At 61.0% G+C, this 13,293-nt stretch overlaps 1 protein-coding gene across 6 annotated transcripts; it reads right to left on the bottom strand.

Annotated features, from left to right (window-relative positions):
• Window positions 1–199: 199 nt before the first annotated feature.
• PUF60 (poly(U) binding splicing factor 60) lies at window positions 200–12,498 on the bottom strand. 6 transcript variants are annotated; one of them, XM_037166532.2, is made up of 12 exons: window positions 12,378–12,498; window positions 7,731–7,814; window positions 5,421–5,516; window positions 5,218–5,307; window positions 4,333–4,383; window positions 2,180–2,341; window positions 2,014–2,106; window positions 1,658–1,871; window positions 1,382–1,572; window positions 1,111–1,246; window positions 687–922; window positions 200–608 (listed from the first exon to the last, which is right to left on the bottom strand). In XM_037166532.2, the coding sequence occupies exons 1-12, from the start codon at window positions 12,399–12,401 to the stop codon at window positions 309–311; spliced, it is 1,677 nt and encodes a 558-aa protein (XP_037022427.1). In that variant the 5' UTR covers window positions 12,402–12,498; the 3' UTR covers window positions 200–308. The 6 variants fall into 6 exon arrangements, with proteins under 6 accessions (XP_037022427.1, XP_037022423.1, XP_037022428.1 ...); XM_037166528.2 differs by having other exon boundaries at window positions 7,731–7,811; window positions 12,378–12,492; XM_037166533.2 differs by lacking the exon at window positions 4,333–4,383.
• Window positions 12,499–13,293: the final 795 nt, after the last annotated feature.

Here is a 13,293-nt window from a genome sequence, read left to right as displayed (position 1 = left end):
CGTTGGGCGGATGGGACACAAGCCGAGACCTCAGAGGCGGACCGGGGGCCACCTACACAGAGGGAACAGCTGCCCGCACTAAACCTGCCCCTGCAGGGTCCAGTGAACCTCCCCTCCTTCCCACCTCATTTCTTAGGGAGCCCAAGAACGCGCCCTCACCCCCGGAGCCAAGAAGCACAGGACCACCGGCACAAGGGCCTTCAGGGCCAGCAGCATCTGCACCTTTATGCGCACGGGCCGCTGGGCCAAGACACTAGAAAACCCAGAGGAAAGGAGAGTAAATACAAGTCCCGGGGGTGGGGCCAGGGTCACGCAGAGAGGTCACTATTATCAAAACGCTCCTGGTCATAGACTTCAGCCACCACCTTTCGGCCTGCAAACCAGCGCCCGTTGAGCGCCTGGATGGCCTTGTGAGTCTCTGAGGCCATGGAGAACTCCACGAAGATCTTGACAATGATCTCTGCGTCCTCCTCCTCGCCCTGCTTCTCCTGGTAGATGATGACGCGGTTGACAGCACCAAACTTGCCACACTCCTCGGTCACCTCCCCCTCCAGGTCGTCGTCAATGTCCTTGGGGTCCACCATGTTGCGCAGAACCATCACTGTGGACTGGGGTAGGGACAACAGCTGAGCACTGGTGCGGCCAGACCACACACCCGCCCCTGCCCAGCACACCCCGCCGCCCACCTCCTGCTTGCGGAGCAACTTCTGCATGACCATGTGGCGAGCACTGCTGCCCGAGATGCTCATGTGCTCCTGCTCGCTCAGCATCTCTGGCCGCTCTGACTCCGGAAACAACTCCTCCTCCTCTTTCTCTTTCTTGGGCTCCAGGAGACCCAGCGTCGGAGGGCTGGCGAGGATGGGGTTGACCACTCCCACAGAGGGGATGGTGACCGGAATGGGAGGCCGGGCTGGGGTCACACCTGCAGCAAACCCACCAGGTCCAGCAGTCACCTCCTTCTCAGGGAGGCGCACTCAACCTCAGCTGGCCTGCCCTGGATGCAGAGCCAGGCCTGGAGTTTGTAGGCCAGCAAGCTGAGGGCAGCTGGAGGTAGCAGCCCAGAGGAGAGGAGGAGGGGAAGGAGAGAAGCCTTGGCCCACCCAAGCTCACCTGTGATGACTCCTGGGGCCTGGGCAGCCATGACAGCCTGAGGCAAAGCCCCCAGGGGCTGGGCCAGAGTCAGTGCAGGGGACACCAGTCCAGGAGTGGCAAGGGTACCCAGCACCGCTGCTCCAGCCACTGCTTCCTGCAACCCAAGAGGCCACTTTCAGGACCCAGTCTGCCTGCCTCCATTCTGTACCACCCAGAGAGCCAGTCCGTCCCCAAAGGACTGGGGGCCTGTTGCCCAGGATTAAACCCACACAACTGCACCACCCCTCACCTGAGCTGTAATCTTGGCTGTGGCTGCAGCTGCGGCCACAGCGGCAGCTGGCGGGAGGCCTCCAGGTGTGGCAGGTGTAAGCAGGGGCATGGGGGGTGTGACAGCCTTGCCCACCCGCAAATACTGGCCACCCAGGTCAAAGAGGTTCATGGAGGACACGGCATCCTGAGACGACTGGGCCTTCTCATACTCTGCAGGGCAGGAGCGGCAGTGAGGGCCAGCCATGGTGCGGTCTGGGCCTCAGCCCTGGCCCTGCCTCAGCCTCCCCAAGCTCACCAATGAAGCCATAGCCCTTGTGCTTGCCAGTCGTGGGGTCCCGGGCCAGCGTGCAAGACTTGATCTTGCCGAAGGCCTCAAACACACTCTTGATGTCATCATCCGAAAGGTCCTGGTGTACGGAAGCCACGTAGATTCGGTTGAAGGCACGGGCCTCCTCAGCCAGCTGGTCTATGATTGGCTGGGCCTGCCCTATGTTGCTGGGCCTGCCCACCTATGGGAGAAGCAGGAGACCAAGAGCCCCCAGTCAACCCAGGCTTGGCCACTTCCTGCTTCTGGGGGGTGACTGTGTCTCCTGAGTGATCGGACAGAGCACGCCATGCACCAGCCCTCAGGCCTGCCTTCCTGGTCCTCACCTTGATGTTCCTGCCACCTAGCATCACTGAGTTCATCTGCTCCAGGGCCAGCTGCGCAGCTTCTGGGACCTCATACTCCACAAAGGCGAAGCCCTGGGCACAGGGGTGCACTGTCAGGCCCGGAGAGTCCCCGGTCAGGGGTGGGGTGGGGTGGAACAAATCTCACCTTGTGCTTCATGGTGACGGAGTCCCAGGACATGTCAATGCTCTTGATGGGCCCAAAGGGGGCAAAGGCCTGGCGAATGGTATCCTCACCCAGCTCATAATAGATGGAGCCCACGTAGACCCGGCACATGATAGCCAGTGCCCGCTGCCGCTGAGCTGCCATCTGGAGCAGGACACAAGGGGAGAGAGTGCCACTGGCTTGTGACGGGGTGGCAGGAGGCTAGGTAGCCCACTCCCCTCCGGGCCCACCCACTCAGCACCGTTGTGGTGAGGGCTCCCCACGCAGCGGCATGGTGCAGGCTCAGCCCTTGCAGACAGGGTGGTGAGGGTCAGCAGGACCCTACCCCCAGGAAGGAAGACCAGGCCCAAAGGCAGGACATGGACGCACCCTGGCCCGTTCAGGCCCTGGCAGACCGGCAGCAAAGCTGACAGGTGGTCGGGAGGCAGGGCTGAGTGCCCTCCCACCCAGCCCACCCCTCCAGTCTGGAGGCCAGGAAGCCTGGGCTGGATGGGAGACCCTCCCAGGGTCCTGACCAAGTGTGCCAACAGAAGAGGGAAGGGGAATAGTCCAACCAGAGGGACCCACTGGTATGGAGGCAAGAGAGGGGAACAGAAGACACAGCAGCTACTGCCCAGAAGAGACCCCAGGGGGAGGTCGGGAGCCCAGAGGGGGCTCCCTGCAGAGAGAAAGAATGGCTACTTGTACAGGACCAGCTTAGGCAGGGACTCCACGATCTCAAGGCCCCTGTGCCTGACCCCCTCACAAAAAAGAGCTGCCTGGAGCCCATATCCACAACCTGCAGGGCCTGGCCCAGGGGAACCCAGAGGTGACAGGCCTGGCGGGCCCGTGGCAGACACCGCCTCTGTGCCGGGGGAGCTTGCCCATTGTGCTCAGTGACCGCCCCAGCCCTCAGGGAAGGGGCTCCCCTCCCTGCCACCTCACACACAACGTGCCAGGTGGGGGGTGGGCCGGCAGGAGGAGCTGGGCCTGGGGAAGAGGCCACAGGCCCAGGCCAGACACAGATGACGGGGCCCCAGCTCTGGCCCTCCACCAGCAGGGCCCCTTGCCCTCATACGGGGGCCCGTTTCCTTCTTCAGACACCAGTGAGGTTAGGGCAGGCTGGGCCTCCCCTCCCTGGAGGAGGGGTCTTAAAATGGCCCATAGTTCCCCTAAAGTAGGAATTCCCCCCCAAGCGGACTCCCTCCTCACGCTGGGTGCTCAATAAATAGGCCTTACGCTCCTGGTTGAGACCAAGGACCCCAAAGGTAGGACCATGTCCCCTCTCACAACAGGTACCAGAGACAGGAAACCACCTGCCCCTCGGGTCAAAGTTCCCCAAGACAGAAGCATTGCCCCTCTTCAGTGGGAGCAGCCCAAAAGCAGGTGGGCAGAGAGCCCTCTCCCGATGTCTCCCCAGACAGACGCCGCCCAGAGGGGACACTGGGTCTGCCTGGCCCTGGAGCACAGAGCCTCGTCACCCCTGTGAGAGCAGCACGCCCCAGGAGAAAAGGCCACGTTCCCAGAGGGGTCCCTGGCCTCCTCAGCCTGCCTCTAGGGGATGAAGGGGTCTCCTTCCCAGGCTCCTGCACGTGGCAGCGAACGCCATGGCCACAGCTTCCTCTCTGGCCCATTTTGGCCATGGCCTCTACCCCTTGCTCACAGCCAGGCCCAAGGCCCAAGCTCTTGCCCTTCCCTCTCTCAATTGCTCGGGTCCCCCAGCCCCCCACCCTGTCCATCCATCCTCCCTCCAGGGTCTCATGGGGCCATGAGTTAGGACCCTTCTCTCCTTGGGGCCTGACCCCAACCCAAGAGCCGGCAGCTTGGAGACTGGCGGAGCTGGAGGCCTGGGTGGTGTGCGCCGTGTGTGTAGGCGGCACGGGTGCAGGCGGGCCTGGCGTGGGCAGCTACCTTCCTGGCCGGCTGCCCTCTGCAGTTACCTGGCCCTCAGAGCAGATGGAGGCCTCCCCGGGGCGGTCCCAGGTGGGTGCCCGCCCACACCACTGGCCCCGCCACGCCTGGCGCTCTGCTGCGCTCGTCCGAGCTGGCGGGCAGGGCCGGCTCGGGGAGCAAGGTCCCCAGCACTCGGCCACACTGCCCCCCTCTAGCCCTGACTAAGGACATGAGCCCCGGAAGAAGTGAGCATTTCTATTGACCGATTGCAAAGGTGAGAGAGGATCTCCAAAGCCCATTGTCACTGCTGCCATCTGAAAGACAGTAAAGACAGAGTTCAGTCTGTTGGAGCCGAGCAGTCTCCCGCTCTCGTCACACCTCACGCAGACAGCGGCAAGGCCCGGAGTCCCCGCCCTGCCAAGAGGCCCGCCTGCCTTCCCACATGGCCGGCCAGTGGCGGCTGCTGGCACCTGCCCAGGGGGGGCCTCAGAGCCCCAGGTACCTTGCCCCGTAGCCTGGTCGTCTGGGGCAGAAGGAAGGGAGAGGGAATGAGAGGAGGGGTGTGCACGAGCATGGGGCGCAGCCAGGGCGTTACCTGGCAGCGTGACTGTCTAGGGCTGGGCAGGGGGCAGGGGCTCAAGGCCCGGGCACCTGTCGGCCTCGCCTGGCCTCACCGCAGCTTCTGGCCACAGGTCTACAGCAGGGCCCTATGGCCATCCCCCAGCCTGTCCTCTCAGTCCTAGGCCCCAGGCCAGGTGGTCTGGACTCACTGCAGGGGTGGGGCCTGACCACTCTCAGCCGAGGCCATGGGACTGGGAGAAACACCCCCCCCCCAGGCTGCACCGTCACCTGTGCAGCAGGGGGGTGCGGGGGCAACCTGAGGCGACAGTCTGAAGTCCGAGAAGAGGAGCTGGCTGGGGGAGCGGGCAAAGGCACAGAGGAGGGACCGGGAGGGGCTGTGGGTGCTCAACAGGCAGGTAAGGCTGAGCCACTGGTGGCTCGGGGAGGAACCCAGGCGTCCCAAGAAGGAGTCCTTGAGAAACTGAGAACCACAACACCTTATGGGGACGGCCGCAGGCACAGGAGGAGGAGGAGGAAGAGAAGGAAGAGGTGGAGGGGAGGGGTGGCGAGGGCGGGTGGTGGCTCACCTGCAGGTTGGTGAGCTGCTGTTGCTGGTGCGCGATGGTCTGCTTCACCAGCACGCTCTTGATGCTCTGCTCCATGGCGTACTTCTTGGCCTGCGAGAGAAGGTGGTGAGGAGCACTGGGGGGCCCGGCCTGTGGGGCAACGGGCCTTCTTCCACCCCCTCTGGCTCCCCACGCCCAGCCTGCCCTGGGAGGTACACTCTCACCTTCTGGAGGGCCTCCTGCTGCTCGGGCGTCAGGGGAGGCAGGCCTAGTTTTGCGGCTGTGTTCTGCCCGTTCTCCATCTTGATGGAGTCTGTCCCCTAGTGGTGGGGAGCAGGGAAACCGTTAACAACAAGCTCAAGACCTCCCATGCGTGGACCCAGGAAGCCTACTCCACTTGTCTTCCCCAACTGCATCTAGCCTCCGGCCCATTCCCAGGGACAGACGGACCCTGGCACACACTCGCCTCTATGGCCTAGAGGCTGGTCTCCCCCAGGACCTGTGACCAGGGGACACGCTGCGGCAGGCAGGCACCTCAGGGCTCTCAGCCACGCTGCAGCAGGTACAGGGCCCAGGCCACAATGGCCTCTGTAGGAACCACCAAGACAGGTGGCAAGTAGCAGGAGGGGTCCAGCCCTTGCGGCCAGTCTGACCTCATAACTTCTGTCCCATGCTGTGCAAGAGCGAAGCCCTGGCTGGCCCCCAAGAGAAGGGGAGGGGTCAGGGCTCTGGAGGGCCCAGGGCTCCTCACTCCAATTGCTACCTTGTTGTGGCCCCAGACCGCCAGACTCAGCTTCCCTGCTGGGGAGGAGTCCCAGGGACCACTGAAGGAGCAGAACGGGAAGCCCCTCGCCCCGCCCGTGCAGCACTCCACCCCCCATCCCTGCACGCTGTGCAATCACCTGGAGAGCCCGGGGCGCTCTCCCAGGACATGCAGCCCAGAGGAGGGCTCCAGCCCCTCCGCCAAACTCCTCCCTGACTATGTTTAGCCTCCTGGAAGGAGAGGCCAGGAGCAGACCAGCCATGGCAGCACAGAGGGACTGGACACCCAGCAGAATCCTTGCCAGGCAATGCACTGGGAGGGTCGGTCACAGCCTACTGCAGATTCGAGGGGCTGCTACTAGGGTTGCGTTTACGTCCCTGTCACAACTCCTCTTTCAGCTCTGTTCAGAGGGAGCAACACAGCTGCATACACAGAAGCACAACCGCCAGACCACAGAGAGTGTGGGTGTTGAGTGTCAGGGCACACCTGCCTGTCCACCAGCACAGGGAGCCTGAGGCTGCCCAGGGACTGCAAGGAGAGGCCACCACCAACTCCTCGAGAGGGAGTGTTCTGCAGCTCCCAGCATGCAGCCTCAGGAGGGACGGTAGAGAAGAGACGCAGGTCCCCAGCACAGGAGTGACGAAGGACACAGGTAGAGAGGGGTCACAAAGGAGCCGGCTGACCCAAAGCCCCACAGCCACCATCCTGACCAGCAAAGAGGAAAAGAGGGGGGAGGCCTCCCCTCTACAACCCAGTCTGGTCCCTAGAGCCTTGTCCTCTCCACCCTCCCTGCTGGCCCCAAGCCCAGTTCTCTTTAGTGGGAGAGAGGCCCCAAAAGCCAGGGGCTGCACACTAGAGCAGGCTGTCACCATGGTCAGCAATGCCAACCCCCTTTCAGCCCCTTAGAAACTTTTCAATCTCCTCTTTGTCTTGGTAAACAAAAGGCTCTTCTCCCACAACCAATGGCTGGCTGCACAGCCAGCCAGGGCTGGGGAGGGCTGGGCCAAGGGACGCCCTGGCCCCCTCACCCATCATCGCTGCAGCCCTCATAACTTCCCAGGATCCGGGCCACATACCTCAGCCCTTGCACGATTGTGCCCAGGACCCAGGGGAGGGCCCAGCCCCCAAGGCCCACTTGCTGAAGCCCCCCTGGAGCTCCCAAAGGCAGGAGCTGCCGTGGCGAAGCACAAAGAGCCCTATCACCCAGCAACAACAGGCCAGCTCCTCCTCCCACCCGACACTGCCGAGGGCCAGGCGCCGGAGCGGGACAGGGTCTGCCCACACCCACCCTCACACCCAGAATCCGCCTAGACTCATGCTTTGCCTTGCACGTCGTTCTCCTTTATCATTTTATTTCAACCAGAGATCTGAAATAAAAATGTGTCCTTCTGGCTCTCAACAACACTGCATGTTCTAGAACAGCAGGCTGGCCCTTCTGCACAACACCAATGGCTCAGAGCTCACTCAGTTCAAGGTCAGCTCCCACTTGACCATCCTCACCCTCTGCCTGGCACCTGGACACTCTCAAAGCTGTGACCCACAGAAGAAGCAGGTAGACGCTGAAGGGAGAGGCAGGGACAAGGAAGCTGGAGCCAGGCCTGGGGCGGCGGGGGGCAGGTGTGGGTGGGCAGGGCAGGTGCCCCTACCCAGAAGGCAGAGAAGAGTGCCCATGGCCCCGGCCAGCTCTCTCTGGGATCAGGGACACACAGCAGGCGGGCGAGCAGGCGGGTGGACAGTCGGGCCTGAGGGCGAGGATGCTTAAGGTCAGTACCTGTGGCGGTTTCCATTTGTCTCCCGCTGCCACCACTGCCGCCGCCGCCGGCTCGGACCCCCCTCCTTGCTGGCCATTGACCTGCTGCAGGCAGGAAGGAGATGCTGTAATGGACAGTCACGAGACCCACCCACCCAGGCCCTCCTGTCTTCCTGGCTGGCTAAGGCTCCACTCCCCACTGACAAGCAAGGAAGGCCGAGCAGGGGCACAGGAAGGGACCAGCTCTAGCCTGGCCTCTTAACATTTCTTTCTTTAAATTAAATTCAATTTTACTTATTGATTTTGGAGAGAGAAAAACACTGATTTGCTATCACTGATCCATGCACTCACTGGTTGATTCTTGTATGTGCCCTGACTGGGGACTGAACTCTCAGCCTTGGTGTATGGGGATCACACTCGAACCAAGTGAGCGACCCAGTCAGGGCGTCCCTAACTACTTCTAACACTGCCCCATGCCCCCACCCATTGTTCTAGCACACCTGCAGCTGCTCAGGGCCTGGTAGAACTGGGGTGACCCCTGGACAGCAGCAAGTCCCCAGAGGACACAGGATAAAGAGCCCAGGAAAGGCGGTCTCTATCAGGTCTAGAGTGGCCCTCTGGCCACACAGCTGAGGTCCTAAGGTCAGTTCCTCTCCTGCCGCCCAGGGCCCTCCAGGAGACACCTCTGGGGAGGGCCACCCTCTGAACGGCTGGGCGAAACAGGTGGTCTGCTCGTGCGGGTGCTCCTGCAGCAGTGACACTGTCCAGGGCTCTAACTCCAAAGAGGGCAGCTGAGAACTTGGTCACACCCCAACCTGCACTCGAAGGGGCCAAAGAGCACCGCTATGCAGAGTGACAAGAGGAGCTGCTCCCCATGTGTGTCAGTCAGCAGGGCGGCGAGGCAAAGGCAGCCCAGGCCAGGAAGCAGGAGCCATCACAGGGCCCCAGCACCCCCACCCCCCTTCTCTGAGGCTGAACAGCAGGGACCAAGAGCTGAGCGCACTCGCCAAGTTCCCAGCCCAAGGATGAGACCTGCAGATATACAGGAGCAGAGGGACAGCCACGCCCACCCTTGGGAGCCCTGGGCACAAACAATGTCAGAGACTGGGACGACTCAGCCAGAGCATGTCTCAGGCCCTCCAGCCCCGCAGGAGGGCCAGCAGCACAAGCACAGCTGCACTTCAGACGTGGCGGTGGGCACCGGTGCTGTGGCTGCCCCAGCCCTGCACCCTGCCTGGGCTGCTCTGAACTCGGCACCACTGCTGCTTCGGAACGGTGCCCAAGAGTCAAGAAAGAGGGAAGCCCCTCTGACGTGGGCCCAGGCACAGGTCCACAGCAGCTGGACGTGGGATCAGTTGGACCTGGCAGCCCCAGAGCCTCAGCAAGGGCTGACACTTCAGGTCTGTGGGAGCTCTCCAGCCTCTTGGACCTGGCAATAGGGACCACTGGAGGGCACGTGCATGACTTCCTGCTGTCCCACAGTGCTGTGACAGCCAACACGGGACAGGACCGGGCTGGGAGCAAAAGGCTCACAATGGGGCCACTACACTGTACATCTGACACTAACATAAAACAGTGCTGAATGCGAACCACGCTGAAAAATAAAACAAAAGCAAAAAAATTAAAAAAGCAAAAAACAAAGGGCCTTTGTGTGTGTGTACACACACACACACATATATGAAAGTGTATTTTCAGTAATCAGAAGTTAACCAGTGTGGTCCTGGTGATTATACTTCAACCATATACAGCTATTTCATCACCATACAGGTATGTTAAAACTACGTGTATCACAAATAAACTGAGTGTCAGTAAGAAGGAAAAAGACGGAATAAGAGAAAAGACTTTCTGGAAGAAGTTGGACCACCAGGGACTCCACCAGGACACCCCACCCAATCCAGGGCGGAAACTAAGCCTAGGGTCCTGGTGTCAGCAGACGTGGAGAGCCGGGAGGAAATGTCATTTGTCACAACAGCTAGTCACATGCTGTCATCCTCTGGCAATGAACACAGAAGGCTTTGCCCCCAGCATCAGACAGCAGTACCTTGAGGGGTGAGAACCCCCTCTGGATGCAGTGCAGCCCCAGGATTCTGGGACCCAACCACCAGCCCCGCCACTGGTCCGCAGCCCAGGTTAAAGAGGATTACTTCCACTAAGAAACCAACCAAGTAGAGCAATTACTCGAGGCTTGCATGCTACAGGCTCTGGACTCAGGCCTGTCTCTGAGGGCCGGGGTGACACTCAGAGCTGAGCTGCTCTGCACATGTGCAGTGCTTAAGGAAGTCCCTATCAACAGTGTCCCGTGTCAAAGCTCGGACAGCACCGCCGCCCTCCCCGTCCAGTCCCTCACCAGTGGCATGCTGGGCACTGTGGATGTGGCAAACACAGGCGGGAGACAAGAGGAACGCAAGCCAGCACCCCTGAGCACAACTGCACAGCGAATGAGCCCTGAGAAGAAAGCCAGCGCAGGGCAGGAGCAACAGTGGGGCACGCTTGGCCCAAAGCTGGGGGAAGGTACTCTGAAGTGACACGCAGGCACAGGCTGGGACCTACAGGAGAAAACAACTGTACCCGTAGAGAGGGTGCAGCCCTCCTGCCAAACAGAACCCAAGGATGATGGCTCCAACCGGGAGTGCCTGGGCTGCTGCAGGAAGGGAAAATGGGGCAGGCAGTCAAAGAGGCACCCTGCGCCCAGATGCCTACAGCCCGCTGGGATGGGGATGGGGCCTGGAAGGGGCCGTGGCCTGCTTCTGCAATCCCCAGGCAGAAGGCACACCTGAGCAGGAGGCGCTTCTGCACCTGCCCTCACAAATCACTGCCAGTCGAGTATGGGGGGGGGGCCCCACAACGCCTCCCACTGTGCCAAAGCTTAGGACAGCAACCAGAGGCTCCGCCCACACAGGCCACAAGATGGAGAAGAGGACAGCAGGGGAACAGCAACCTTTCCAAAAACCTGTCCATTAGAAGAGGAACATGTTAGACCACAGGCTGGACCTCACTCCTGGAGTCTAGGGCAGCTAGCCTGCGTCTTTACAGGTTATGTGTACCTACTGGCATAGGCTAGCCTCCTGAGATTTGGATGGGCTACAAGCACCCCTATCAAAAGCCCCACCTCACAGGGCTCAGACTTACTGCTCACTTCCCTCTGCTGTGATCCAACCCATCTGGCACTGTGCCACATCTGAGAGACGGCCCCAGTTCACACCTCAGCCCCCATGAGCACCGGGTGCTGCTCACACAGCCTCTAGTGCCCACCAAGGCCAGGGCTTCGTGGTCACACTGCTCTGAGGAGGATTGGGGAGACAGGCACCTCATGAGACAGGCACTCTCACCTGCCTCCTCCTCCACCTTCCCAGGAGTCTCACCCTTGTTCCTTAGCCTCCCTCTCTTTCACCACCCAACTCTCGACTGCTGCCTAGAAGTCATCAAGTCCTCAGCCCTCACATCTTTCCTAACTTCCCTTTCTCCAGGGTCAGTTGGTCCTGTGGCTTCCACAGGAAGCAGGGCATATTAAGAGGACAGTGATGTTAGCTGGGGCCCCCTCTCTCTCAGGGGTCAGTTTCTGTGCCAGTAGGCAAAGTGGGTCCAGCACCCTCAATGGGTGTCAGACCCCACTCAGCGACTGGCAGGGGCAGCCTAAGTATACTCCCTGACCCTCAAACGTCCCCCCTATCGGCCCACCCTCTAGTCATCTACATTAGATGCCTTCTCAAACAGCCCTCACCACACCGCTTTGGGTGCAGGTTGCGAGGAGGGTAGCAGATAAATAACGCAATGAGGTGTCACTGCAAACAGTCCTGGAGAGGAGTCAGGTACGTAGGAAAGGTGGGGAAGAGGAAGGGTCAAGGGAGACTCCGCCACGGGGGTGTTGTGTAAGTAGGGTTCCCATCTATGCTACTCGCTCCACACCACCCTGCACACGGCTCCCTCTGGCACCCAGTATAAGGCACGCTGTGTGGGGACTGGCTCTGGTGCCCATCAGAACCCATCAGAACAGGGTCCCTTGTGCCTCCAAGTCCTCGCGCAGAGCTTGGAACAAATTAGTTCCAAGAGAGCACGTCTTTCCCTTCCTCAGTGGGAGTGACAGTATTAAGTCCCTGTTAGCTAGTGACCACTTCCCCGCAGACCATCAGCCGACAGCAGATTCTCGACTGCGGATGCGAGGAGCCAGGGCCACCCTTCCCACGGGGTCTGATCCCGCCCCGCGCTCCCCTTCACACAAGCGGCAGAAACGCCACCGCTCCCAGAAGCCCCGCCTTCCAGTCAGGGCCACAAGCGCAACCCTTCGGCAGAGACGAACAACTGCCGCCTGGCTCCTCCCCGAGGCGGCGGCGGCTCGCCAGGGCCTGGTGGGAGGCCCGCGAAGGGGCCGGATTTGGCGCAGGGTACGGAACCCAAAACGCATCCCGGACATTCAAGCCGCACCGCCCTCCCGCGCCCGCCGCCGGAAGTAGCTGCCTGCGGGCCGGAAGCAGCGCCCGTGGGCCGGAAGCTGGGGCTGCAGCCCGGCCCCCCCTTCGCTCCCACTCCGCCTCTGCCTCACGCGACCTAGGGCCACGGGGCCCCGCGAGCGACCGCCGCGTCTCCAGGGGTCCCTCAGTGCCCTGGTCGAGCAAACGACTCGTTCGCGCCAGCTGAGCGAAGCCCCGCAGTCACAAGGAGCTCACTTACAAGAGCTATCGTTGCCGTCGCCATCTTGCACCCGTCGCGTCCGCTGAGCGCGCCACACGCTGCTGTTCCCTCCGCGGTCTCGCGCGATGTTGGTGCTAGTGGAGATCTTCGGAGAAAAGACGGAACTATCGCGATAAAAGGCCCTCTCACCAACGACGTGGAAGGAGTAATGAACACGCTTCCAGGGCGGAAGGGGCGGGGCCCAGGGCGGAGGGGCGGGGCCAGGGCGGGGCGCGTGCACTGTGGTTGCCCGCCGCGGGCTGAGGACTCTCCGTTCTGTCCAATCAATCAGCACCCGCTCCTCCATTTCTTTTCCTCCATCACAGAAAAACTCAGGTGCTGCCCTCCCCATCCCCGCTCCCAAGAGCAGGACAGAGGACGGCCGGGCCCCCTCCAGGGCTGAAGGAGTCCCATCCGCCTAAACGATCGTGAGAGGCGACAAAATCGCTGTATTTCCAAGTCAGATCTCGAAGTCAGGATGTACCTACCAATGGCTAGTGTGTCCTCATTTAATGGACGTTTTCTCTTTCCTAGTGGTTCAAAAACAATGGTGCGTCTTAGAGCGATGGTATCGTAGGTTCAGTGACATACGGTCGGGAGAAATGGAACCCTTCGGAAGGGCATGCATTCCGAGGCCCTTAGTTGCTCAACTAATTCCTGAAGGCTCAAGACGTCCCTCCCTGGCGTGGAGCTGCCCTAGACTCTTGCCACTTGTGACACTCAATACCAAGACCCTAACTCTGAAGAAACCACATTTGTTTCTTGGGCCCTGGGATTGTCAGCCTACCAGTTTAAACCCGACTGACCCAACAACAGAGGGTCCTCATCTAGATAGGCCTCTTCTCAAAGTTTAAAATAAAATAGAGGCATGGATAGTTAAACGTGGCAGAATATTTCCTCTTCTTCCTTTCCTCTA

Source organism: Artibeus jamaicensis, unplaced genomic scaffold (assembly GCF_021234435.1).
Source record: "Artibeus jamaicensis isolate MK-2021 breed Jamaican fruit bat unplaced genomic scaffold, CSHL_Jam_final scaffold_916, whole genome shotgun sequence".
Classification (NCBI taxonomy): Eukaryota; Metazoa; Chordata; class Mammalia; order Chiroptera; family Phyllostomidae; genus Artibeus; species Artibeus jamaicensis.
Note: the sequence above shows the minus strand (reverse complement) of the source record. Positions and strands in the feature narration are given on the sequence as shown.

Excerpts from the sequence above, each read along its gene's own strand:
- PUF60 (XM_037166532.2), bottom strand. The coding sequence starts at position 12,401 with ATGGCGACGGCAACGATAGCTCTT. Across the intron at positions 1,872-2,013 it reads TAGGTGGCAGGAACATCAAG|GTGGGCAGGCCCAGCAACAT; the intron begins GTGAGGACCAGG and ends CTTCTCCCATAG. Across the intron at positions 609-686 it reads AGTTGCTCCGCAAGCAGGAG|TCCACAGTGATGGTTCTGCG; the intron begins GTGGGCGGCGGG and ends TCCCTACCCCAG.